At 37.6% G+C, this 27,320-nt stretch overlaps 3 protein-coding genes across 3 annotated transcripts; 2 read left to right on the forward strand and 1 right to left on the reverse strand.

The window, feature by feature from the left end:
- The first annotated feature begins 3,421 nt into the window (after nucleotides 1–3,421).
- On the forward strand, nucleotides 3,422–13,864 carry LOC133708581 (long chain acyl-CoA synthetase 6, peroxisomal-like). The gene is made up of 23 exons (XM_062134051.1): nucleotides 3,422–3,816; nucleotides 4,501–4,561; nucleotides 4,647–4,724; nucleotides 4,880–4,951; nucleotides 5,033–5,114; nucleotides 5,308–5,413; nucleotides 5,492–5,568; nucleotides 6,163–6,207; nucleotides 6,383–6,469; nucleotides 7,077–7,166; nucleotides 7,468–7,547; nucleotides 7,669–7,762; nucleotides 8,652–8,740; nucleotides 8,833–8,921; nucleotides 9,760–9,889; nucleotides 9,994–10,112; nucleotides 11,200–11,323; nucleotides 11,419–11,505; nucleotides 12,232–12,335; nucleotides 12,450–12,535; nucleotides 13,018–13,104; nucleotides 13,193–13,279; nucleotides 13,361–13,864. Exons 1-23 carry the CDS (start codon nucleotides 3,702–3,704, stop codon nucleotides 13,454–13,456), a joined length of 2,085 nt encoding a protein of 694 aa, XP_061990035.1. The 5' UTR covers nucleotides 3,422–3,701; the 3' UTR covers nucleotides 13,457–13,864.
- A 2,004-nt stretch (nucleotides 13,865–15,868) lies between these two features.
- LOC133711361 (uncharacterized) lies at nucleotides 15,869–16,490 on the reverse strand. Its single transcript, XM_062137493.1, has 2 exons — nucleotides 16,367–16,490; nucleotides 15,869–16,245 (listed from the first exon to the last, which is right to left on the reverse strand). The coding sequence occupies exons 1-2, from the start codon at nucleotides 16,488–16,490 to the stop codon at nucleotides 15,869–15,871; spliced, it is 501 nt and encodes a 166-aa protein (XP_061993477.1).
- Nucleotides 16,491–19,317: 2,827 nt separating this feature from the next.
- Nucleotides 19,318–26,752, forward strand: LOC133709017 (chloride channel protein CLC-d). The gene is made up of 23 exons (XM_062134615.1): nucleotides 19,318–19,738; nucleotides 19,829–19,901; nucleotides 20,003–20,224; nucleotides 20,301–20,347; nucleotides 20,449–20,547; nucleotides 20,751–20,825; nucleotides 21,317–21,405; nucleotides 21,605–21,745; nucleotides 21,844–21,914; nucleotides 22,033–22,112; nucleotides 22,229–22,378; nucleotides 22,795–22,854; nucleotides 22,946–23,020; nucleotides 23,368–23,519; nucleotides 23,652–23,787; nucleotides 23,867–23,995; nucleotides 24,591–24,668; nucleotides 24,773–24,828; nucleotides 24,935–25,018; nucleotides 25,105–25,261; nucleotides 25,400–25,501; nucleotides 25,580–25,626; nucleotides 26,367–26,752. Exons 1-23 carry the CDS (start codon nucleotides 19,559–19,561, stop codon nucleotides 26,443–26,445), a joined length of 2,382 nt encoding a protein of 793 aa, XP_061990599.1. The 5' UTR covers nucleotides 19,318–19,558; the 3' UTR covers nucleotides 26,446–26,752.
- Nucleotides 26,753–27,320: the final 568 nt, after the last annotated feature.

Below are 27,320 nucleotides of genomic sequence, written 5' to 3' on the forward strand. Positions count from 1 at the left end.
ATTCCGGTATGATAAGTCGTTTGGGAGGTGTGGAGTGTGTGGGTTGATCACCCATGTTGGCCTGCCGTGCTCGGGGCCGCCCTTGAACGAAGAAGATGATGCTGCCGAGCGCACGGTATTAGGGCCACCGCCAGTGGCGCAAGGTAATGCCATGCAGGTCGGGATCGGTGGCTTGAATACGGGGTCGGGTTCTGAAGGTTGCAGCCATGCAGCTGCGTTCAATCCTAGGGTTTCTTTCAATGGGCACAGTTTGATCTTTAAGACTCAACTCCCTAGGATGATTCCGGAGCAACTCTTGTGCAATCCTACATATTTGGTGCAAAAACCACGTCGTAAGGTAAGTATTAGAGAGATCGATGAGTCTGATGGTATGGTGGAATCAATAACAGGCAAGCGGCGTTCTAGGGTTGAGGCTGAACTTACCATATCTCCAAAGAAACTCAAATTGAGTTTGGCAGTTGGTAAAAAAAATCTGGAGCCTGCTGATATGGGGCTGGTCTCACTGCCACAACATGTTCAAGGCATGGTGAAGAAGAAGAGAGGGAGGCCGGTGGGCAGCAAAAATAAAATCCCATCTGGTACCGCGACAAAGATGCAGGACTTGAAGGTAGATGGTGTTGGGAAGCGGCAGTCTGCTAAGAAGAGTTTGTTGTCTAACCTGAATGGTGCAGATGCTACTGCAAGCTCTAATCCGAAAGGAAAGGAGCTAGTTGTGGCGTAGATCTTCATTGTCTAGGGTTTCAAGCCTGTGTAGGTGGGGAGAACTTCTATAAGTTTTCTGAGACGTTTCTAGTTACTTGCTTGTACCACAATTGCGTGATTGGCAGGTAGGGACTAGTTGAATGATTTCCTTTCCTTAGAAGACGAGGTAATCCTTTCTTGTATAGGCTTGCATCAAGCGAGCGCTTTTCGAACTTTAATTGTTTGCATTTCTTAGATAGGTTGTACCGGTTGTTGCTTGCCGGGATTCTTATTTGAGGGTTTGTAGACTCTGGCCTTTTCCATGGCTATTGATTCTAATGATATCAATTTCTATTCAAAAAAAAAAAAATTGGATCCATAGTTACGGAACCGTCAACATGAGTGACTTCCATGAGCCAAAAATGCCCAACCCCTAACCAAATATTACGCCCATACCCGCGAGCTACAATGAGTAACAACCAAACCTGTACCGATACAACCCAGCCACCAACATTAAGATGAACTGTTTTCACTCGTTCAGACACCGCGTCCCAAAACAGCCAGACCACGTGTAAGGCTGATTCACCATCACGTTGATAACCAGAAAGCACCGACAAAAAACCAGACCATGACACAGCAGAACGACCATGACACCATAACAATGGCATCGACACTCCACTAAAACACCCAAACCCTCGCTCAAGGGAGGAGGGACTTATTAATCCTAACCACGAACTAAAGAATAAAAGCCTAAAAAAACAAAGAAATAAACTGCCACAATCAACTTTCCTTCTCCACAAAATCGACTCGAGCTTCACAGAATCAGTCACAGCAAAGTTGGGATTGAGGTTGGTAAACTCGACCCCAATTATCTGACATCTAAGCCAAGGACAAAACCAACCTGGAGAGAAACTCCATCTCTGAAATCTCCTTCCACTATAAACCTAGATGACAAAGCTCTCCAACCCAGCACCGTCCCAACACCGACCCAATGTCAATACGCCTTCCAATCTTATCGAGATGACCGCTCCTCGATTCCCCAAGCTTTCTGCAACAGAACACCGATCTGCCGTTGTCTTCATCTGAGAAAAAGAAAACGCCTCCTGTCGCAGCCCCCAATCTTGATCACCTCCCGCCACCAAGCGAAAACACGCCCATCCGGCCACACCCTTCGCTCACCGATGAGGCTGGTAGCCGTCGTCGACGGGAGGGCGCAGCCGGATAAGCAAGGGAGCCGCCTCTGTTTTTTCCAAACCCTAACTACGTTGCTCCGTCAATTAAGAAATTTCCCCTTGACCATCTAACATAAGCTAGATAATTTGTATAAAGTGGATCGTATAGTTAAAAGTCAGGACTAAGAAGAATAGATATTTGGAGCTCAAGACACTTGTGACGTTTTAAGCATTTTTAGTTTGTTTTGTTTTTAGAGTTGAAATGACATTATCCCCACGCTTAGTCACGATGTCGGTAAGATTTGGACTTGTGATCTCCACGGTGTCTATTCATGCCCAGCCTTGCCCAAGGGCAGCCTTGGCGACAGCCCAGGGCCCAAGGTAAGGTAGGGCACAATTTTTTTGAATACAAGGTTATATATATATATATATATATATTGATATATTGATATATAAATAGCAATATATGCTAGGGAACGTGAAAAAAAAAAATCTTTTATTTCAGAAGCCGAGACGATACTAGCTACGTGTTTTATTCTTCTTCAACTCTTCGAGTCATCGAGAACTGTAAAAAGTCATGCAACATTATAGCAGAGTCTTTCACTCTCTTCAAAACTTTGAAATCAAACAAATTTCTCTTTAAATTTGGGGGTTTTATGGTTAGTAAATCCCTCAATTCACTTGCATCATTTGTCATTTTCAATATTTCCCCTATCTTCTTTTCATCTCCCAATAATCTTTCTCCTGTCTATTTTTCTGTTCTTCTACGGTGAGTAGACATATTTTTTGACATTCCATGATGCAAGTTCAGGTATAGATCAAAATAGATATTTGGTGTTCTTTATTTTTGAAATTTTGGATATTAGAAATTTTGTTGCTTGTTTTTTGTGGTTTCGTTGATTATTCTAAAAACTTGTCATTAATTTATAATTTTTCGAAGTCGAATTAATCTCAGAATCATCAACAAAAAAAAATCTCAGGACCGACCCTAGGCACCAAAAAAAATTTCGCCCTGGGCATCAAGAACCTCAGGACCGGCCCTGTGTCTATTCCAAATAACCAACAGGCAACGAGTTTACCGACAGTTTGAACGTGTTCAAAATGTCTTATATGAGATGGGACCTCCTCATCAGACACTCAAAACATATTTTCATGACAATCCAAATCAAGTTTGACGTCGAATCCACCCCAACCTTGTTCCTAGCACACCCCCCTGCCTCCAAACTCATGCTTGGCTTTTGAACTTCTGATTCCATCTTCAACCTCCCATGCAGAGGCTATTATAATTTTCAATCAAGCTAAACGATGACGCAAGCAAAGCAAGCAGTTAAATCCTTCTCCGAATTAAAGGACTAATCTCTTGCCTAAGTGCAGGCCAAGGAAGGAAGCATCATTTATTGCCAAACAGAAAAAGGTACAAAACAATTTGGACTCTCACTTTAGAAGGAGAGAGAAGTACCGCAATTGAACTCTCCCAGCCAAAGGTGGTCCAATTTGACCACAGAACCAAAACCATGCACGCAAATGGTTAAAACCGGCCGGCACATATATAGCGCCATAAAAACCCACGCTTTTATTATCTTATTTCTATTTTTTCCTTCCTATTACCCAAAATATATTTTCTGCAAAATTTTTTGTGTCTGGATAGACATTGGTGATCAAGATCATCACCCCCCGCGTCTTTGGGAAGCGTGCCCAAAACCGAAAAACAAAACAAAAAGAATTCGCGATTCCTGACCTCACCGGATAATATCACAAGTTCACAACAACTACTACTTCTCACCAGCACTGAGAGAGAGAGAGAGAGAGAGAGAGCCAAAGCTTTGATCCACGACGACGTCGTTTTCTATGGACTCCACTCCAGCTCAGCGTCGCCTCGAAGCCATTAACGGCCACCTCATCTCCGACGCCGACTCCCTCTCCATTCTCCGCCCCAACGCCACCGCCGGCGAGTTCGTATCCGGTGCCCTCTCTCTCTCTCTCTCTCTCTCTCTCTCTCTTATCTTTCAGCTCTATGTTGATACACGTTTTTGTTGATGGAAATCGGATTGTACGTGGTGTGGAAGCCTCAATTTTCTTTTTGTATTCGAAAAAGCTAGGGATCGTTTTTAGTGGTGCACCTGGATTTTTAGTAAGGATCGGAATAGTTAGGATTCACTGCTTTTTGTTAGCTCTGGTTGATTTGTTGACTTGTCTCCGAAGTTGTATAGTGATTTGGAGGATCAGATTAGTCATTTTTTTAATTTTTGCGGTGTGTCCCACGCCATGAGCTAATTCAACGGAGTTTCGGTAATCCGGAGCACTAATATGGTCTTTGATTTCAGTGTGGGGATAATGTTTTCACTAAATGATGCTGTGGTTGATTTCGTAATCTGCTTTTTTGATGTGGAAAAGTGTTCTACAGTGGTCAGGATCAGTGTCTGTAGGTCAAAAAGAAGACAGGTTGGCCCGCTTGGGACAATTCTGTGAGAATAATTGATTTTTGAAAAGACATTTTAATCTGGAGATATGAGATGAATTTGAAGTTATAGAACAAATTGTTTTACGAAAGCGGGATAAAGGTTGATAGAAATCTGTTCTGTAAACATGTCTGAAATGCTCAATTAATATTCTAATATAAGCACTTTTTGTAATAATTTCTTATCAGAGCAAGGGTACAGTGTGGTGCTTCCAGAGAAACTAGATACAGGAAAATGGAATGTATACAGGTAGGCCTATTCCCTTTTCTTGTATGTTCTGCCTCTAAAGTCATTTGGTTGGTCTGAAGAGAAGATCTGTATTTTGTGGTTGTAGATCTGCGCGTTCTCCTTTGAAGCTTGTTAGTAGATTCCCTGATCATCCCCAAATTGCTACGCTTCATGATAATTTTGTGTGAGTGTTACCTCATTTTGAAAAACTACATGATTGCAAGTTTTAATATGTCCCACAGATACAGCATCTATTTTTTTTTTTTTTTTGTCAAATCGCGGTTGGTTTTAGATCATATGAATTTGCTAAATGATTCCATCCACCTTTGTGAATTTTAGGCACTCAGTTGATACGTTCAGAGATTACAAATATTTGGGAACAAGAATTCGGGTTGATGGAACAGTTGGAGAGTGAGTTTCCTTTATATAAAATAAATTTGTCAAATTATTGTGGAGGCCTCACCCAGATGCATTCATTTTTCTTCCTTCAAGATACAAATGGATGACGTTTGGAGAAGCAGATACTGCTCGGTCAGCAATAGGTTCTGGCCTCATATATCATGGGATACCAAAGGTGAAATGTCACCAATAATTCAAATGTCCACACACTTTGCTGTTGTTGACTTTTCTTTTTTCGTTTTGGGTCAGTGACCCTTATCTTTGTAATTAGTTACTTGAAAGTTTTACTCTGAAAGATATTGAGAGGAATTTCCATGCTGTTACTTAAAGTTAAATTCCTATTTTTCCTTATATTGCTTCACATACAGGGATCTTGCGTTGGGTTGTATTTTATTAACAGACCGGAGTGGATGATTGTTGATCATGCCTGCTCTGCATATTCTTACATATCAGTTCCTTTGTATGACACTCTAGGTTTGTACAACCTTTCCCTAAATTTTCCAAGTTTGGTCTTGTTTTCCGATGTTACACTTAATGTGACATTCTTTGCAGGTCCAGATGCTGTCAAGTACATTGCAAATCATGCTGTTGTACAAGTTATATTTTGCGTGCCCGAAACATTGAATAGTGTGAGTTTAAGTTATCCTATATTCATGGTGCTCTATAACTTAATGATGTCTGCCTGAGTTAGAATAAATTTATCTTGCAACTTCTTTTAATAGTAGTATATGGGAGGCATCCAGTAGCAAATATAATGAAACTGATAATTTTGTATTTGGAAATGCATTATCAGCAATATTCATTTTATCTTTCTCGAAATGCTATCCCAATATATTTAGAGCAAGACTTCATCATAATACAAACCTTATGTTAATTAAGATAGGAAATTCTTTTAGATCATGACAAGGAAATGATGCTCCATGTTATTTTTTAAATTAAGCAAAGAAGAAAAAGGAAGAGATTAGAAAGAGAAGGAAAGCTCAAAACAAAGTTGGCCTGAAAAAATACTGATAATCATAAAAATGCACACTGTCCACCTACTAGACAAATTGGTTGTTCCTAACTATGCGATGATGACTTCTTTCACCTTGCCATTTGGCTCATATTTGAGCATCATGAGTCTAGGCTTTTTGGTGACTGCACATTAATAGCCACACTGAGGATTGTTATATATATCATAGTAAATTTCCTTCAGTGACATCTTTTGTCATTTTGAGTTGCAGATATTGAGCTTCCTGTCAGATATTCCAACTGTACGCCTCATTGTGGTATGACATCACTTCTCATTTTTCCATTTAATCAATAATCAGCACAATTGGAATTAGTACATCTACCTCATACTCTGAAATGAATTTTAAGATATTGAAATTTGAAATTGGTGTCGACTTTGCAGCTTTTCATACTCTTAAAGTAATGTGTTTTCTTTCTCTCATTATTATGCAGGTTGTTGGAGGCATAGATGAACAAATACCATCCCTTCCACCTTCAACGGGAGTGAAGGTTGTAACATATTCAACATTGCTCAATCAGGTAATTCTTATCTTCCCTATGGATCCAACAAATTCTGTAGGAAGTCTTGGAATTTAAGGAATTCATAAAGGCACATCCATCCAAGTTTATGAATTTATTTATTTTTTATTTTTTGTATTTTTTTTTTTTTTAATTAACTGAAAGAGAATGCACTCTAGCATGCTTAAAAAAAATCACAGATAGACGACACCCATGGCATAAACATTCCTGAAGTAGGTTTTTTCCCCCTTCCTTCCAATGACACATTGCCTCATTTCTCCTTGCATGTGGTTGATAAGGCTCACAGTCCTTCACAAACATAGTAAACATAAACTGTTTTCATTTGCTGTGGATTTGGGACCAAAAGTGGTTAGCTGTGACCGGGGAATAAGTTTCTTCGGAAACCCCTGCCTACATCACCATTCAATATTCGTAAATATTTTTCTTTGATTCCAGTTTCAGAACTTCATGAATCTACTTTCTTCCCTAAGAGTTCTAGTCTCAGTAAGAATGCTTCAGTGAATCGGAATTGCGACTCTTTTATCATATGTATGTAATGATTATAGGAAATTGCTTATATTTGCATCACTCTGCAGTAATGTTCTTCTCATTCATTATATGCTTTTAGGGCCGTAGTAGCATGCAGCCTTTTTGCCCACCAAAATCGGATGATATTGCAACAATTTGCTACACAAGTGGCACAACTGGCACCCCAAAGGTATAACTTAGGCTCTATGAACGTTTAGCTTTATGATGCAGTTAGTGGGTTCCCAATAACTGTTTGACTGCTATATTCACATTTTTTCCCTATATGGTTTTGAGGTTTCTCTTATAACTATTGTATAAATGGAAGAAAAAGGGAGAAATTGAGGGAGCAAAAGAAAGGAACGAAAATAGCCCATACCATAGCTGGCTCCTTCTGAAATAAGATTTATGTGATAATACTTTCTATATCACCATTACAACCCCATTCGTAAGTTATCACAATTACAGTATTCTCAACAATACCATTTTTCTAGGGAGCTGTATTGTCTCACGGAAACTTGATTGCAAGTGTTGCTGGGGCCACTTTTGGTATCCAGTTCTACCCCTCTGATGTGTGAGTATCAATGGTTTTCTCTGCTGCTTGTATATAGTATTATTTTCAGGTTTTGTTGTGATGTTCATAACTTCATATAAAAGTGTTTTGTCTCTACTAAGTTTACCTCATGTTTTGCCAGTTACATATCATATCTTCCTTTGGCACACATTTATGAGCGGGCTAACCAGGTCATGACGGTACATTTCGGAGTTGCTGTTGGATTCTACCAAGGGGTAGGAGACTTGATTTAAGCAGTTTTTATTTTTGGTTTGTTTCCTCCTTAAGCTTGTCCCCTTGCGTGTGACATGCTATCTTCTTTCTTTTCTTCTTATAGCCTCATAAATATTTTTGATGGAATACCATATATGCTGTTATAGAACCATTATATCAGTGAAAAAAGGCTAGTGAACTTGAGTGCCTAGAATTAGGCACCCTTGAGCTCATACTTTCCAGCACTCAGGTCAGTGCAATTCCCGTGTGTGTCAACTGCATTTTACTGAAAGGTTAAATGCTTATCAGTTTGTTCTGAGTTGTACTGGTGGCATTGTTTTGGAACTTTTAATAGAAACTGTGGATTGTCCAAATGTTGGCTACCCTATGTGTAAGGTTTTGGACTTGACCAATTGCAACTATACTTCTTTCAAGAAGGAATTGGATGTATATATTTGCAACATAATTAGAATTGAGTTAAATAAACACACAAATTCCTATATCTTTGCAAATCCATAATATTATGTAACTGTTTAGCATTAGCCAATGGAAATTCTATGAATCTGGTGCAATTTTCTTGATGCAATGCAATATACACTGCTCCAGAATTACTTTATCTGTGAACTGTTAGTCTGCCCTGTACAGGAAGGGTAACATGCATGGCGATCTATTATAATTTCCTTACACCGAATGCTTTAGAAACTTTTGGTAGGAACTCCTAATGATATCTAATGGAATTAATACGTTTGATTTCAAACGCTTAAGTAATAAACCTAGTTTTGTAGCTTCATTAATATATTTTAAACCACGGGCCTACCTGTTGTAATATTGCGATATATACCGGAGGATTTAGAGTGACTGAAGTATTTATATCCAGAAAAGTACTAATGATTATTTAACCATTGTATGCAGGATAATATGAAATTGATGGATGATATGGCTGCTCTAAGACCTACTATCTTCTGCAGTGTCCCTAGGCTGTATAATCGAATATATGCTGGGTAAAGTAATTTTTCAATTCTGTTCTGATTGTTCTTCTAAAAGAAACTAATATAGTTAATCTGACATGGAGTGGGATTTTGTGGTTGTTCAGTATCACAAATGCTGTAAAGACATCAGGTGTGCTGAGGGAGAGGCTATTTAATGCTGCTTACAATGCCAAGAAGAAGGCATTATTAAGTGGTAAAATATACTCTTCGTTACATTTTTGTTGCAGTTTAAGATGAGATTAAGTCTGAATTACTTGAATGCTTAGTGTAGAACTTCTTTTTCATTAATCTACAGTAGGTAGTAACGTTTTCTAGATGGGAAATCAAAACTTACACCTTTTAGAATAGGTTTAGGTGCTAACCTTCAAAATGTATTTGAATAACTACAATTTTGTATGGTATGAATAATTCTAGGCGTCCAACTCAAAACCATTTGGCAATGAGTGGAGAGGCCAGACCTTATAACCTCGTATGCAAGGGTTTAATTTTCTAATGCGGGATAACACTCCACATTCAGAGTCACACCGCGCTTATGAGTGCGACTCAAGCCAAACATGCGTACAACTTAAAACTGCTAAAGTGGAGTACGACTGGCCACTTGCCCAATACGTCAGATAACTTCTCTGATACGATAATGGAATTGTGTCGAACAATAAACCAATTGGCAGTAGGTGGAGAGGCCCAAGACCTTATAAGTTCTTTAGGGCCTTAATTTTGTCCAATGTGGGACAATACTAAAACACTCGATCTAGAATTCTGTAAAATGAAAAACCACAGAATTTACTAGTGAAGGATGTGATGCCATAGAAATGACGTAGAGATTAGCAGATTGGGACATGAAAAGATGAAAAAAGCAAAAGAACGAGAACATAGAAAAGCTAAAGCACTACAGCTCTCTAATCCAATAAAATAGAATGAAAAGTAAAGCTGATCTGAAACAAGTGATGCTCAGCTCTCTTATTGTCAGTTATAATCTTATGTTCTGTTCTTTACTGCAGTATTACTTATTGTATAATGTTCGAATGTTTCAGGAAAAAATCCATCTCCCATGTGGGACAGGTTGGTGTTTAATAAGATAAAGGCTAAGCTAGGAGGACGTGTTCGTTTTATGGCATCAGGTGCTTCACCCTTGTCTCCTGATGTTATGGACTTTTTAAAAATGTAAGTCCTTTGCACTTCTTGGCATACTGAATGAAGGATTCATATACAGTTGATGTTTTAGCTTATGTTTTCTGTCCTTATAATTAGTGATTATTTATATCCAGATGCTTTGGGGGTGACGTAAATGAAGGGTATGGAATGACTGAGACTTCCTGTGTTATTAGTGCTATGGACACCGGTGACAACTTATCTGGTCATGTTGGCTCTCCTAGTCCAGCTTGCGGTGAGTTATTAACCATTTGAGTTTAACGCACATCTTGATCAAAATGGAGTACCCTATGTAGTTGCATCAATGAGGTTGATTTCATTTACTGTGGAAAACATTTTTAGCATTTTTTATGTTTTCTTATCCTCTTCTTATCCAGGAAAATCAGCCTTTAGTTACCTGGAAAAATGTGATTGTGGAATCTTCCTTTATAGGTGCCATTCCGATTGTATCTGATTGTCTTAGCTATCATGTCTTTACTGATGGAAGAATTTTGCCTGGACATTGCATGAAAAAGATCCAAAAACTAGTGGGTATCATGGTGGAGTTGTGGTTGTAAACTTGTAATTGAAATGCAAATGATACTCATCTGGTCACCATTGAATGAATTTCGTACTTGCATTAGAACTTGTTGGATGCTGTTGACTTCAGTTATTCAGATATGTTCAGCTGATTATGCTGAACCATTTCAATGACTGGTTCCATTATATGCCTTTGCATGTAAGGCTTGGTCAAAGATTTGAAACCAGACGAAACCAACCAATTCAATCCAAACCTGAATGGATTTGGCTCTTTAAAGGGAACCCAAACAAGTTGGTTTTTGTCAGGTTATTGTAATATAATCTGACACAACCGACCTGATCCGACCTTTTAAATAGGTTGTTCCCTATATACACCAAGTTGATATGTGGAATGAACTCGGCATACTACTCATGGGTTGGTGTATGATGGCCCGATACAAATGATTAAGTGGATTGAAGGAGCCCATTTTTCGTGGTTTTGTGTCCTAGAATGCTCCTACTGGGTCAGTCAGATGGAAAGTTTCTCATATCCTGACCTGCTTGCATTTGTATATGCATTTGATCTCTGGTTGTATATCTGTTACACATGACTATGCAGCACTTTTGGCAACTTGGAGATCAGGAGATGTTTAAGAGTGTGCTTGTGCTTGTTGAATATTGAACTAAAGTTGTATGTATTCAACTGGTATCATATATTATCAAAGTGCTAAGAATCTGTTTTCTTCATGCAAGATTTCTTTTACCTTCTGATGTATTCTGCTTTGGGGAAGATTTGATTTCATATTTCATATTTTTATTTTCAGAAATCAAGCTTGTTGATGTACCAGAAATGAACTACACATGTGATGATCAACCATATCCACGCGGTGAAATCTGTGTCAGGGGTCCTATTATTTTCCAAGGCTATCACAAAGATGAAGTGCAGACGTACTGAACTTGCCTGTTTACTGATTTTTTTCTAAATTCTACTCATTCTGTCAAATGTTGATTTGTCTGATGATATATATTATCATAATCAATAGGAGAGAAGTCATTGACGAAGATGGGTGGCTTCATACCGGAGACATTGGGTCATGGTTACCTGGTGGTCGTCTGAAAATTATTGATAGGTGAGATCATACAACCCTAAATGACAACTTGCAGATTTATTGGTACTGATTCTGTACAGGTGACTACAGGGAAAGAAAATTTATATTTTTTCTAATTCTGATATGCCACATAAGGGTGTTGGCCTCGTAATTTATTTTGCTATGGGATAGTCAACCCAATAATTACTTGATCATGGAGGTGTTCTCCCAAATGATAACCTCAAACCTATTTAGTATGGAAAGGTTTTGGTATGTGTATGAGTGTCTGTGAAATTATCATACACGCGCGCGCGTGCGCACCATTTAAATATGTACGTCTCTGTGTGTCTGCTGATGGTAGCTTCTTATCATTCCAAACTGTTGTGGGTTTGGTGTACTGCCATGACTCATTCCTAGTATTGGTGATAGGCTGTTAGCCCTTCACTAAGGACTTTTTGGAGTCCATCCGGACATATGAGAGTGGGAAACAAATTAGTAACAATCACATATTATTAGTTCATAGTGGCTAAGTTTACAAAATGATGGCTACAGGTTGTATGCAAAGGGTTGATTAAAGTGTGATGTTATTACTTTTATTTTTACATGTCCAGCCTATTTTTTGTTTGTACAATTCAGAATATAAAATTGGGACTCCATATGTGGAAGCGATATTCATTGCACTTGCAGGATGTGCCATGAGTAGAGTATGTAAGCTTCTTTAGCATTTTGACCTTAAACTTATAACTGAATTTTTGTATACTATTGTAGGAAGAAGAACATTTTCAAGTTGGCACAGGGAGAGTATATAGCTCCAGAGAAAATTGAGAATGTTTATGCCAAGTGCAAGTTTGTTGCCCAGTGCTTTGTACATGGTAAGAGAATGTACTTCAACATAGTCTCTCTGTGTCTCTGTCTCTGTCTCACTCACTCACTCACTCACACACACATTTCTGGGATGCTAATTTCTTATTTTCTTCTATTGGTAGGGGACAGCCTAAATTCTTCTTTGGTAGCAATTGTCTCAGTTGACCCAGATGTGTTGAAAGCTTGGGCTGATTCTGAAGGCATAAAGGTACAGATATGACAATTCAGTTTTGCATACTTACTCCCATGATTTAGGTCATAATTTAAATATATTTGCTCCTGATCAGGGTCTTAGTAAAGATTGATTGATTGCACATAAAAAGGAATTTGGCCTGGTAATCTTCATGCAATAAATCCAGCAGAGACAACCCACTTTCCAACTTCCAATATCCAATGCATCAAGTCTCTAAAGTACTAGTTACAAAGTTTTGATTTGTATTACTGGGTGAGAGAGGATACACATTAGCAAGTTTCAAAATGCTTTCCTAGGGATGCATGTTGTTTGGTGCTTTAAACAGTTATTTTAAGTAAACAAGTAGTCCATTCACCGGAAAAAAAAATGGTAAATAGGTAGTTTGCTATTATGTTAATATTAGTAGTTACTCTTAGAAGGGCATGATTGGGTGCAAAAAGAAAACCTCTGTTTCTTTTCTAACTATTTTGTTTATTGTTCTATGCTTGTGTGTGCAGTATGAAGATTTAGGGCAACTGTGTAATGATCCAAGAGCAAGGGCGGCTGTATTGGCTGATATGGATGCTATTGGCAGGGAAGCTCAGGTAAGTTTTCAATTGCTATTATCTTGCACGTTGTTCATACTTTTCATGTTAAATTCTGAAATATATAATTATATATATTTCCTTTCAGTTGAGAGGTTTTGAATTTGTAAAAGCCGTGACGCTGACTGTTGAACCGTTCACACTGGAGAATGGTCTGCTCACTCCAACATTTAAGGCAAGTATATTTAGTTTCAAATATTGAACAGCAAATGCATATTAGTTAAAATAAGTCTCACTTTATTCTCGACTTCTTCAGATCAAGAGACCACAAGCAAAGGAATACTTTGCAAAAGCAATATCCAATATGTATTCGGAGCTTGCTACTTCTGATCCTGCCCCTTCAAAACTGTAAGTACTACCAGGAGCAGCTAGATGGAAGCTGTCGACAGCACAAAAGATTCAAGAGAAAAAAATACAAGAAATGAGACGATTAGAGGATGGGAAAGAGGAAAATAGCCAAGTGGAGAATGGAGGCCAAGCATTCCTGACAGGAACTTTCGTAGCTTCTCATACTTTACTGCTGTTTATTATTTATTTCTCCAAATGAAATCACAATTTTAGTGAATTTATTTGCCCTTCCTCAAATAAAAGAACGCTGTAAGTTAATAAATCTACATTAATGTTCAGTTCAACAAGCCAGAACAACATTTGTCGGGCCAGTAGCTGTCGGCCCATTGATCCTACTGGGCTGGCCACATAGCTTATTAGCTATCTTGTAAATTTTATTTTTTAATTAGCAAACACCAAAATTCTTTTTATACGAGATTGGAATTAATTCCTCTTTCCAAAGAAAGCCAATTTGTATCTGTAGATCTCAGTGACCCTCCTTTTGTAGTGTGGTTTAAAATTTTTCGTGGGCTATTCGTCTAATTGACAAGATAGGGAGGTGCTGCAAGTATTAGAGCAAGTTCACCGGGCTCTCTTATGCCCGGGCACCACGTCAAAAGCAGCAGCTGGGTCACCATTTTTGTTCTATTCATGCTTCCATCGGTGTTGGGGCAAGACCACAGTGGGAGGCCCAGGACACGATCTCGGGTAGGAGGGTGACTCAGCCCGTGACCCAGGATGCCAGGCTGGCCCAAAAAGAAGAAGCTCGGGGAGACGCGCCGTGGGCGGGAATTGAAGGCCACTCTCTGGTCTTCTAGCGGCGACAAAGACAGCAGGCGCGTTGCAGCCGTTTTTTTGTCGTTTAGTGGCGTGATGCGGCGACGTGGCTTGTAGCCGTTGGGCTACTTTGCAGATTTGAATGCAACGGTCCACAGATTTGGACCGTTGCTTATGATAATGAAATTGATCTGACGGCTATAAATCAACATTTGCAGAAGTTAAAAAAAAAAAAAATACCGTTAGATTACAACGGTAACAAAAAAAAATATAACCAAAATTTTCTATAAATACCTTACCTCCTATTTTACTTCTCACACCAAAAAAATCATCTTTCTTCCTCAAAATTTTTTGTTCCTTCTCCTCATAACTTTCATACTGTACAATTTTTTGATTCCAATATGAGTGTACGAGACAATACGATTGTCCAACCAGTATCAGATCCAAGTATTGACGGGACACGTTGGCAGACTAATTAAGACATTCAATTGTGCAAGTCTTGGAGGGCTGTTAGCCAAGATCCGGCAAAGGGTACGGATCGAAGAAAAGATGATCTATGGATAGAGGTACGCCAACACTATGCCGAACATTGGGATGGATATGTCCGATCATTGCAAGCTTTTTAAGGGAGGTGGAAAACCTTGAAAGTCGAACTTTATGCTTGGCATTGTGCGTTAAGGCAAGCGAAAAGTTGGTACAAGAGTGGTGCGAATATGATTGATGAGGTATGAATTTGTAGTGTAACACGAATATTAATTTTTATGATTCTTTTAGTGTATATTAAAATTTAATTAGTTGATACATCTTACTTTAAATTATTAGTTGAAATATTTTGTTGATAATTATACTTTAAATTATTAGTTGATATATTAAAATTTAGTTGATAATTATACTTCAAATTAGTACTTCATAATCATACTTTAGACTTCAATTTATTTTAATTATACATTATACTCACCTTATACTTAAAGTTAGCAGGTGATGTAGGTGGATTTAAATAGTTGATCCATTGTACCTCGTTTATATTTGTACTAATAGATTTATATTTTTTTGTTTAAATTAAATAGCGATGTCAAGCACAAGATTTGTGGAGAGCTGCGATGACCAAATCGAAAGGAAAACCAAAAAAAGGTGATTTCATTAGTTTAGAATGTTACGAGATTGTTAAGGGGTTTCAACAATTTAGTGACATTCCAAGCCATTCCTCTTCGACTGGAGGAACCTCCAGGGGGGGAATTGAACGGATGCACACACAAAAATCCGTTCCTGATTCTCATGACCAGTTGGACATAGATGCAGATGAGGTAAATGCCAATGCAACTCCCAATCCTGAGGTGAGGCCTCAAGGAAAGAAGGCTGCCAAAGAAGCTATTCGGAAAGGAAATAAAGCATCTAATGATTCCAGTCCTCTGACAAACTCTTGAGCCTTTGCAAACTCGATTTCCTTGGGGCGTGTAGGATTTCGAACAGTTTTCAAGAAAGTCGCCCATCGAGGATAAATACCGTCAGCGAGATAATACCCTAAACTGTGAAATCTGTTGTTAACTTGGAATTGGATCAGATGTGCTCTACCGACGGTAATCTCATCAAACAACGGAGACTTTGCCAAGACGTTGAGGTCGTTGCATGCCCTGGGCATTCCAAAGAATGCGTGCCAAATCTAGGTGTCGTAAGATGCGACTGCTTCCAGGATGATAGTGGGGATCTGTTTCCTACCACTATATTCTCCAGCCCAACCTGTCGGACAATTCCTCCATTGCCAATGCATACAATCGATGCTCCCAATCATTCCTGGAAAACCTCTCCTCTCAGCTTTGGCAAGAAGTCGTCTGAGGTCGGCAGCAGTAGGAGCGCGGAGGTATTCTGCTGAGTAAATATCAACAATTCCTCGTGTAAAGTGCTGCAGGGCTGCGACGGATGTAGATTTCGCCATCCGACAATACTCAGCACATTGATCTGCCCTTGCACCGTAAGCAAGCATTCGCAAGGCAGCTGTCATCTTCTGCTTTGGAAGCAGTCCGACTTTGCCGGTAGCATCTGACCTTTGAACAAAGGTCAGTAGATATACGCTTGAAGAGATTGAGACTTATCCTGTAACGTGTTCGGAACTCCCAATCTTTGAACACTGGCCGGTCGACAAAGTAGTCGGCCAACATACCTTTGCCACTTTCTTCTCTAAGTCGTTCCTCATTTGGTGCACGACTCGGATGAGAACCGCGTCCTCGGTGTTGGTTTCCAGATTCTTCTGCGACTGCAGCTATGACAATGGCGTTGGTGACCATCATCTCTTCATCATCTTCATCTTGAGACCGTCAAATTTGATCCCACAAATTGTTCATTGAAACGAGGGAAATTTAGGAAATATGTAATGCTAGAGATATGAAAAGGGTGAAGGTTTGCTAAGCTCGGATGGTGTGTGTATGTAGTGAAAACATCATGTCTATTTATTGGAAAAAATTGTCGGTGGAGTTTTAAATTTTTTCACACTTTTCAAAAAACTTGTCGGTGGTGTGCATGTGATAAAAGTGTCGGTGGAATTAAAAAAAATTTCACACTTTTCAAAAACTGTGGAGTTTTAATTTTTTTCACACTTTTCAAAAACTTTGTCGGTGGTGTACATGTGATAAAAGTGTCGGTGGAGTTAAAAAAAAAAAGTGTCGGTGGACATATAATTTGTCTATCAACAAAATTTTCTTTGGTTGCATTTTCAAATTGTTTATCAATACTATTTATTTACATCATACATTTCTCATTTTCAAAAAAAAAAAAAAAAAAAAAATATTCGATGAACAGTAACTGACTGGTGACCCTGACCCAACGGGTGGAAGCAAAGATCCAGTGGCAGTGAATAGTTTCCTACCCTGGTGACCGTGACCCAGTGACCCAACGAGTGAACTTGCTCTTAGTAATGAGCTCATAGTTGGAATGCATTACACAATTGATATTCTTAACTGGTTGTCTACGTTAATCGCACCATATCTGACACTTTATGTTGAATGTCGTGTGTATTCCATTACAATCGTACTAAAAAGTTAGTTGGCTAATTATGGCCATTCCTTTAGTAAGTGAATCGGATTGCAAACCAGCACTAGTCACTTGAATAATTGAGTCCTATTGCTATTGCCTATTGTCGTATTATTCTTTACCAATCTCATGCTGGCAACTGAATTGATATTTTATCTAACTTGGACCAACTCTGTTGATCTGTTTGAAGTTTGAACAATGCGGCGTGCTTGTGGAACAAGCTCGGGCATAAGCTTCGGGAATGATGAGCTAAGAGTTAACCCATTAAATATTCATATTCGGTTTTGACAAGTACATGGACAAATACAAATTACCAAACTGCAAAGTGCAAACGCCAAGATGCGCCATGCTTCAAAACACGTGCAAGCTTTATAGTATGAGCATATATTAAGGGTCTTGCTAAATAAACCCAGTAAATTTTTTAGTAATACCCAGCAAGCAAAAGTTTATAATTTAATTTATTCACTTCAAAAAAAAAAAAAAAAAGTTTATAATTTATTTCCAACTTTACCCCTAATTGAACCCAGCACCAACTTCCATCATCATGAATTCATGATTCCGCTTCCACCCGGCTTCAATTAAACTAGATGGACATATATATATATATATATATACTAGCATTTTTCCACACATGTTCTGCATGTGTAAGTTATTAAATTTTTTTTTCAGAAAATAAAAAAGAAAAAAGTTGGTTATTGCAGAGAAAAGAAAATGGGAGAGAGAAAAGTGGGTTGTGGATATTTTTTTTCAAATTTTTTTAATAAAAATATATTTTGTAAATGTCTTAATTATCCTTGTGATTTAATTAATTTTCAAAGTTTATTAATATTCTAGGGTTAATTCTGTCAAAATTTTAGATTTTGGCTAACAAAGCCTCTTCTCTTAATAATAGTATAAATATATATATATATATATTCTTTATTAATTAAGCCAATTCTGTAGAGAATAGTTAAATTTTTGAAGTACCTGTAATGCCCATAGTTTATTAATATGAAGAATAACAATATTTTCATCATGAGATGGTGAAATTGATATTAGCCATAAAACTGAAAATAACTACCCACTATCCATTTATTTTCTTTTTTGTTTTTCAATCTTTATCTATTTTCATAAATTTTCAAAAATAAACGGCCAAATGGCACGCACAGAGTGCGTGTCAAGAGGCTAGTATATATTAATGAAATGCCCACTATTGATTCTTGATGAAACTTGCTTTGCTTTGTTGCATCTAGATGTTTATGGAGAGTTCCTTCTTATATAGTTGCAATTGATTATCGGCAAGAAGCAAGAAATGCCCTGGTTATCGGCACCAGATTCTCGGTGGATCAGCCAGTTTAGTTCAAGCCTTCAAGGGCAATAGGAACTTAAATATTTCAAATACTTTTTTTTTTTTTTGAGAATATATATTTCAAATATCAAATTTGGCCAAACTTGAATAAATGTGAAAATAAACCGAACATGAGTCGAACTCAACCTGTGCCAAGCTTTTTTGTATTTTTTTTTGTCATAACTCATAAAATATGTGTACCAAACTACCAACAAGTCTTGAAAATTCTTCTACACATTGACGGTGTAAGTAATTCAACACTTATTCAATCTTTTATATTAAATAAAAAAGATATTTAATATAATCCAGTCGCAAAATGTCTTCGGAGTCTAGAAAGTATGTCCGATGAATGGTAAAAAGTCAAATTCACAACGTGATTACTGTTGTACTAAGTAATGATTATAATAATCATCTTTGCTCACCTTCATTGGACACGTCTGCCGTCCCCATCAAGGCACCAAACCATATTATTTTTTATTTTTTACTCAACCGTAGGTCTCGAACACATTCTCTCTCTCCCAGCGACCCCACGGGCTACCATCCCCTACGCCACTCATCTCAAACTCATCCAACCAATTCCCCCCACGTCACCCTCCCAACCGAGTGAAATTCCATCGCTCGCCTCAGCCTTCAATAATCCCGCAAAATCGAATTCAGAATCTTACAGTGTTGCGCCGCTGTAGACGATCTCGACCACCAGCACCTGTTACATTTTCAGAGTCAGAGTCAACAAAAAAATAGTAAAAAGCGACAGAGCAGAGCCAAAGCCCAAAGGAGAGTAATTCTACCGCCAAACTCAAGAAGCGCTTTTCCCTTTAAGCACTTCTCCACGACTCAAAAGCCAAAAGCTGCTACTTCTTTTTGATTTTCTGATTTCGATTCAAACACGGTGGGAAATCTCCGATCGGTTATGCTCTGCGGTCCGGGACTCGCCGAAATCCGAATTCGGAATTCCTAGGGTTCGATCCGAAAAAAAATCCGAATCCAACGACGGCGGCGATGCTGTCGAATCACTTGCAGAATGGGATCGAGGCGCCGAAGCTGGCCTGGTCTCGCCTCCCGAACTCGGAGGAGGCCGAGAACGACGTCTTTGGGTTGGGGAAGAAGGACGACGAGGGCGCCGGCGTCGAGAGCCTTGACTATGAAGTCATCGAGAACTACGCTTATTGGGAAGAGCAGGTTGGTTACAATTCTGGAGTTTCAATTGCTGGTTTAAATGTTGGAGCTTTGGGTTTAATTTGGGGGTTTGTTTTTGTTGAACAACTATAGGCGCAGAGAGGGAAGCTCTATGTTGGATATTATGTGGCTGTCAAGTGGTTCTTTGCTTTGCTCATCGGCATCGGTAAGCGCTCATTACTCTCAATTGGAGTAGAGTTTATACCATCATGGATTTTGGATTTTCTTTGATGTTAAGTTTTCGGAATTTGTTTCGGTTGTTTTCAGGCACTGGATTAGCTGCTGTTTTCATCAATATTTCGGTTGAGAACTTTGCAGGCTGGAAATTTGCATTGACATTTGCTATAATACAAAAATCATATCTGGCCGGTTTCGTGGTGTACATATTAATCAACTTAGTTTTGGTTTTTTCCTCTGTATATATCGTTACACAATTTGCACCGGCAGCAGCTGGGTCTGGTATTCCAGAAATCAAGGGGTATTTAAATGGTGAGATGGACTTGCAATGCATTTATTTTGATGTTTGGAGGCCGAGTTTCCTGCTAACTGTTATTCGAATGTTCAGGGGTCGACATACACGGTGTCCTACTTTTCAGAACATTGATTGGAAAGGTGTGGTGAATTTGTTTGGTATTCTGTACTTTTTTTGTTTTTTTTTGAAGAGTGAACAATGTACTTTAGATTATAATCGTCTTCTGGTAACTACCGCACAGATATTTGGTAGCATTGGTTCAGTGGGAGGAGGTCTAGCTTTAGGCAAAGAAGGTCCTCTTGTTCATACTGGTGCTTGTATTGCATCCTTGCTTGGACAAGTAAGCACATAATTCCCCTTTTGAAGACCTCTAATTGTTATACACTCCAAAGCAACATATTTCTTTAGTTTTATTTTTCTTTGGAGGGTTCTTCAACTTTTAGAGTATGTAAGCAATTGCTTGCACATTCTTGTACTTGCATTATGTTTTAAGATAACCTTTATCACATATGATTCCTCACTGTCAAGCCTGTGTTATTGCAGGGTGGATCTACAAAATACCATCTCAGATCCAGGTGGCTACAAATTTTTAATAGTGACCGAGATCGCCGTGATCTTGTGAGTTATTTACGCTTTCCAAGTAATATGTCACCTGTGTGAAAGTGAATGTACTATATTTTGAACCTCGTTTTGGCAACTTCAGAAAACCTATAATTCTAGACTTTAGTACTCACTTTTTGAAAACAAAAGGAGTTGCCAAGGTCTTCTGTTAATTTTAATCAGACATAGTAATGTTCTTGAAGTAGTTTGTTTGGTTGTTTTTTATTTTTTTTATTTTAAATGACTTTAGTACTAGCTATGCCTTAAACTGAGTAGTTGTTCTGGTGTTCGTCATCATCCAGTTATCTGTAATGACATCCAGAATCTAGTAATCATATAGACTAAAGTTTTATTGAAAGAAATATGTAGTACACACACTACAACAGACCTGAATTTGGTGCATGTAATGCTAAAAATGTTATTTTCAAGGTTACCTTCTTCCGTTTGATGATAAAAGTGATATACATCTAGATGGTGCTCATTTTGCATGTGTTATTTTTTTTGAAAAGGTAACCTGTGGATGTGCAGCTGGAGTTTCTGCTGCTTTTAGAGCTCCTGTAGGTGGTGTACTATTTGCACTGGAAGAAGTTACATCTTGGTAATGAAGTTCCATTATTGTTTCTGCAGTTAATGTGTGCGATTAAATGTCGTGTTTCTTGGATATTCATGAATGTAATCCTAGTTATATACATATATTAGTGTTTACAATCTTACAAGCCTTTTAATGTTTAAAATAAGTTTCTTTTAAGCTTCTATGTTTGCATTTTTATCAACTTTTCTGTTTTGTGATCTTGAAGGTGGAGGAGTCAACTTATGTGGCGTGTGTTTTTCACTTCTGCTATTGTGGCTGTTGTAGTGCGTACTGCAATGGGATGGTGCAAGAGTGGAAAATGTGGACATTTTGGCTCAGGTGGCTTCATAATATGGGATTTATCAGAGTTAAGATCTAACATTTCTTCTTTTTTCTAGACATCTTCAGCTGCATACTTTTCTTCAGTTTTTTGCCTTTGCAAGCTTTCTAACTGATTATCTTTAGTGGTCAAGAGGACTATTCTTTTGAGGAGTTCTTGCCAATGGCGGTTATTGGGGTCATTGGAGGTTTACTGGGTATGTTATAGGTGCCTAAGCTATGTATTTTTTATGCTCTATTTCTTTTTCTTGTTCCCCATAAATTTAAACCTGACATCTAGTGTATTTTTTTTTTTCTCTTACTATAATTTTTCAGGAGCCTTGTTTAACCAGCTTACATTTTACATTGCTCACTGGCGCCGAAATTATTTGCACAAGAAAGGGAATCGAGTCAAGGTATTCTTTTCACTATAGATATAGTCAATATATGTATGTTTCAAGGCTAGTGCTGTGTCTTACAATTAATATCAACTTCCTTCTATAATCCCGTTATGTGGAACACCAAAATGCAGATAATTGAAGCGTGTCTCATCTCTCTGATAACGTCAATTATTTCCTTCGGTTTACCACTTTTAAGAAAATGTAGTCAATGCCCTGAAGCAGATCCAGATTCTGGTATTGAATGCCCGCGGCCTCCAGGAATGTATGGAAATTATGTTAATGTAAGTGTGAACTGATTACTTCTCAATTTGTTTTGAGATTTTCTATTGGGTTTTGATGTTTGCAGTTTCCATTTTGCCTAGCATGTTATTTTCATATGTGTTTTATTTTTTGTATTTCACATTTTTTGCAGATACAATTATTGCATATCAACAATCATTTATAATTTCTCCTCAATTTAGAGTCTTTTGTTTTGATTTAAAACATTTAGTTATTTGTACCGACTCAAAAGCCATTTTTAATGGAGTCTCTTATGTAACCATAGGTTATTGCTGATTAAGGACTATCTTGCTTTATTAATATAAGAGACTTAATGATGCACCTTTTTCCTTTTGAGTGTTGTGTCCAGAGTTTTGGTAAATGTATAAAGTTTTCAGGTAGTTCAGGCTATTCATATCTAATTTCATGCCGTTTCCAGTTTTATTGCAGCAAGGACAGGGAATACAATGATCTTGCAACTATTTTCTTCAATACTCAGGTTTTGAGAATTTCTGTAATCATTATCTTCGTCCTTCAGATTGTAGGGTGTCTCGGTGGTTTTACTATGTACTCTGTTTCTTTATTTGCAGGATGATGCGATCAGGAATTTGTTTAGTGCAAAAACATTACATGAGTACAGTGCCCAAAGTTTATTGACCTTCTTGGTATTGCCTTTATTTACTTAGCTCAACGATTCCCTTTGTTGTATATATACTGCTGAATTGCTGATACACCAACATGCTTGTGCAATTTGTAACCCAATTAGATGGTGTTGGTTGACCAGGCCTCTATTTTGCATATATTATTTCACTTGGGTAGTTCTGTTCCTTAAAGAGTGTGTCGTAGCTGTTCCTTATCTGTTCTTTGATTTTAAAATTCAAGTATACTTCCTAGGCATTCATTTGTCTAATCTTATGCCTTCAAGAAAATGTATTCGGGTCCTCAAAGTTTGCTGGACATTTTTTCCCCTGATTTTATTTTTATATAACCTTTTCTCCCTAACTGAATGCAGGTTATGTTTTACACATTAGCAGTTGTGACATTTGGTACTGCTGTTCCAGCTGGTCAATTTGTTCCTGGAATAATGATAGGATCAACATATGGACGTCTTGTAGGCATGTTTGTTGTTAGCTTCTACAAGAAGCTCAACATTGAAGAGGGAACGTAAGTCTCTTTTACTCATAATATTAGTTTAGTCAAATGCACTTTACTAGCAGACCTTTTCCCTTTAGATCTACATTTGCTATACATGCAAATTATTAATTGACTTGCTCCTGTGCTTGGTGGTTCTGCTAGATATGCACTACTTGGAGCAGCTTCTTTTCTTGGAGGTTCAATGCGAATGACGGTGTCTCTATGTGTCATTATGGTTGAAATCACAAATAATCTGAAATTGTTGCCTCTTATCATGCTTGTTCTTCTTATTTCAAAGGTACATCTTTTGGAATTTTTACTTATGGTTATTTTGATAAGATATTGTAGAAAATTACTTATAAATTATACCTTTTCAGGCTGTTGGAGATGCATTCAACGAAGGCCTGTATGAAGAACAGTCGCGGTTAAGAAACATTCCACAGTTAGAATCAAAACCCAAATATCAAATGCGGAAGATGACAGCAAAGGAGGCTTGTGGAAAAAGGGTGAACTTCTTTTCAATTTGATCTTTCTATATGATTGCAGACTATGGGCTTGTTCTCGCTTTACTAATATAATAGAAGGGCTTTCTTGTTTGTGTAGTGAATATGTAGCTATAGTATCCTCTATTTTTATTTTTTATTTTATTTTTTAAATTTTTTACCAGCAATAACTTCTCATACGCAGACATTAGAATTGAGCCATATTTGCAATTACTATAGTTCACCTGTCAGGAACTTCGTACTATACATTCAAATTCCAACACATCTACGCCGAGTATGAACAACCTTAAACCCCAATAATTACAGCCAAATTGATTTGAAAGGAGCCTTTTTGGCAAAAGGATTTTTCCTTTTTCTTTTTTCTGACATATATGACTTTATTGGATAATTGGGGATTTAGGGGTTCTCAATATTTCGGCTTTTAACCCTCCTACTTTTTGCATTGGAAGCATTTTTCTATATGTCTGAGCACATTGTACTTGCAGTCCTTTGTAAAACAGTCATACTCATAATGCATCAACCTCATTCTTATTTTTTTATTCTTTTATCTTACTTTATTCCTTGCAAGCTCACGGTGTTCCATTGTCTTTTTATGAAGGTGATTTCCTTCCCTCGTGTTGTTAAGGTTGCAGATTTGGTTTCTATTCTACGGAGCAACATCCACAATGGCTTCCCTGTATGTCATACTTAAGTTTTCTCCTCTTTGTCTTTGTTTGTGTGTCTTGCTCTTGTATGATATAGAAATTCTGAAATTGTGTTTCCTGTTGTATTGTCTTGCAGGTGATTGATCATTCTAGAAACGGAGAAACACTAGTCATTGGACTAATGCTTCGTAGGTATGCTGTTTTCATTCTTCTACGAAAATGCCTGATTTCATTTGTTAGGCAAAGAGTGCAAATGTTGACAATATTTTAACTTGGTTGCATTTGATTTGCGATGCAGTCACTTGTTGGTACTTCTGCAGTCGAAGGTAGATTTCCAGCATAGCCCTTTGCCATGTGATCCTAGAGGATCTAGGTCTATCAGGCAAGTGGAGGCTTGAATTTTGGTTTCTAGTTTGGCTTTTCTCTTTTACCATCATATCTTTTTATGACAGATTCTCTGTACTTCAGGCACACTTTGAGCGAGTTTGTGAAACCTGCTACCAGTAAAGGATTATCAATACATGATATACATCTGAGCTCAGACGACTTGGAAATGTACATAGATCTTGCCCCCTTTTTAAACCCATCTCCTTACATCGTCCCCGAGGATATGTCTTTGACAAAGGTGAACATTTAACTTCGATTCATTCAAGATTTCCTAGTTTCTTATCATGACATATAGTTTTACTTCTGTGAAGAGTGATATCACTCTTGATGCATAAATGTCATATGACTCATATCGCTCTTGATGATGATGATGCAGGTATATAATCTTTTCCGTCAGCTAGGTCTGAGACACATATTTGTTGTTCCGCGCCCATCTCGTGTGATTGGTTTGATTACCAGAAAGGATTTATTGATTGAGGTATGGCCATCCGTCTCTTAAGTACATTTTACCAACTGAGGAGCTGTCATTATTGACTGTTGATGGTTTGTCTTGCAGGAGAATGAGGATTCTGCTTCAATGGAACTCCAATCGACTAGTGTAAGGTCTCTATGATACTTTACTCATTTCAAAACTATTTGCTAGATTTGCATTGGATAGTATGAAATTGATCGGGCAGGCTTGTGACATTTGATATGGCCTGATCCTGAAATCAAATTTGGGTTTTATGCATAAGGTGATCATGTTGCCAAGGTCCTTTTTTTAATTTCTTGGTAATACATATTTTTTTCTAGTTTGAAAACCCACAAAAATAAGTGTTACCAAGTGGACAAGTTGTATACAAGTGACATGATTGTGAGATTCGATTTTCTTACAGATCCACCCTCATTTGGTACGCAAATCGATTGAACGTATTACTTTTTTTTTTTTTTTTTTCTAACTACAAGTATATGTTTGACTGTGAGAGAAATATATGTCGGACCCAGACCAGACAAATAAAGAACTTCCCATTTGCTTAACAGTTTCTTAAAATTGGATCAAACTATATGGCAGTTGCCATTTATTTCACTTGTGCTGGATTTAGAAGGTCTCTTTCTATTTTATACTTAGTTGCCATTTTCTATTTGTGATAGCATAGTGTGCACTTCCTAGTTGTTATAAGCTTTGTTAAGAATATATTCTGCGGAGAATCTGTTTGTTTCCTAAACACCTCTTTGTTGCTGTAGTACTGGCAGAATATAGTATCTATGTTGTCAAAACTGCAAATTTGTTTTTCCCGAACATGCATTTCATCTTGTTTAATTTCAACTTGTTAATTTTTTTTTTTTTAATTATCTGATGGCAGAGCACAACATCGTGATAGAAGAAAGGGTAGGAGGATTGGTGATATGGAGCACCCGCTACTCACTGGTCTTCTGTCGTGACATCATGTCTGGCTGTGGAAGACTCGATTCTCTACTTTTTCCTCCATCTCTACATCAAAAATCTAGGTTTTACTTTATAGATTTACAGTAGTTATTTTTTGAGAGGTAAATTATTTAGGATTAGAGTCGATTCGGTAATTGTTTCCCCTTGAACGGAGGGATGATGGACCACACCCATCTGAATTTTTGTAACATGTGATTGGAAAGCATATAGCTGATTGATGTGACATATATAGTTACAGATCACAAAAACAGGGAAAGATGTAGTTCATTGTACTATTAATGAATTTGGATTTGTTGAGCAAAACCTCTGTTCATCTTATGTCTTGACATCTGATTATCCATTCTCTTTGTTTATTTATTTATTTATTTTATTTTTATGGGTGTTGTTGTTGTTGTTGTTCTTCTTGTTCTGGACTTCTGGTTCTTATTATTCTTTTGGATACAGAAGTGTTCAAGACTTTTCCACTTTAATTTGAAGTGTGGATTTTGGGCTTCAAATCTTTTGTCCCCATGTCTCTAATAGGACCACTAAAATGAGGAAATTAAATGAGGAATAGTTGAAGGCTTTCTAATTAAGGGTTTGAGAGACTCACTTTTTTATTATATTACGGTAAATCAACCGTTAGATGTGATCTAATACTATAAATTTTCTTCTAAATTGTTAATTGTTAAGGTACTGAACTAGATCAAATTAACGGACGAATCAAATCTGTCAAACATGAACCGTTCATGTTCATAACTGATAAAACATGATTATGAATGCCTTAACTATTTTCAATTTGGTTGAAAAATTGCATAAATTATCTATACATAAATATCTAAACATCTAACAGCTGATTTGCGGAAATGTGATTGAAAAGTGAGTCTCACAA

This window comes from Rosa rugosa, chromosome 5 (assembly GCF_958449725.1).
Source record: "Rosa rugosa chromosome 5, drRosRugo1.1, whole genome shotgun sequence".
NCBI classification, from domain to species: domain Eukaryota; kingdom Viridiplantae; phylum Streptophyta; class Magnoliopsida; order Rosales; family Rosaceae; genus Rosa; species Rosa rugosa.

What these genes read in the sequence shown, in the direction of transcription:
- LOC133708581 (XM_062134051.1), top strand. Translation starts at nt 3,702, where the DNA reads ATGGACTCCACTCCAGCTCAGCGTCGCCTCGAAGCCATTAACGGCCAC. An exon ending in GTTGATGGAACAGTTGGAGA is followed by an intron (nt 4,952 to 5,032) that starts GTGAGTTTCCTT and finishes TCTTCCTTCAAG; the next exon opens with ATACAAATGGATGACGTTTG. An exon ending in ATTCAACATTGCTCAATCAG is followed by an intron (nt 6,470 to 7,076) that starts GTAATTCTTATC and finishes ATATGCTTTTAG; the next exon opens with GGCCGTAGTAGCATGCAGCC.
- LOC133711361 (XM_062137493.1), bottom strand. Translation starts at nt 16,490, where the DNA reads ATGGTCACCAACGCCATTGTCATAGCTGCAGTCGCAGAAGAATCTGGA. An exon ending in TAGAGAAGAAAGTGGCAAAG is followed by an intron (nt 16,246 to 16,366) that starts GTATGTTGGCCG and finishes TTCAAAGGTCAG; the next exon opens with ATGCTACCGGCAAAGTCGGA.
- LOC133709017 (XM_062134615.1), top strand. Translation starts at nt 19,559, where the DNA reads ATGCTGTCGAATCACTTGCAGAATGGGATCGAGGCGCCGAAGCTGGCC. An exon ending in AATCAAGGGGTATTTAAATG is followed by an intron (nt 20,225 to 20,300) that starts GTGAGATGGACT and finishes TCGAATGTTCAG; the next exon opens with GGGTCGACATACACGGTGTC. An exon ending in CTCAACATTGAAGAGGGAAC is followed by an intron (nt 23,520 to 23,651) that starts GTAAGTCTCTTT and finishes TGGTTCTGCTAG; the next exon opens with ATATGCACTACTTGGAGCAG.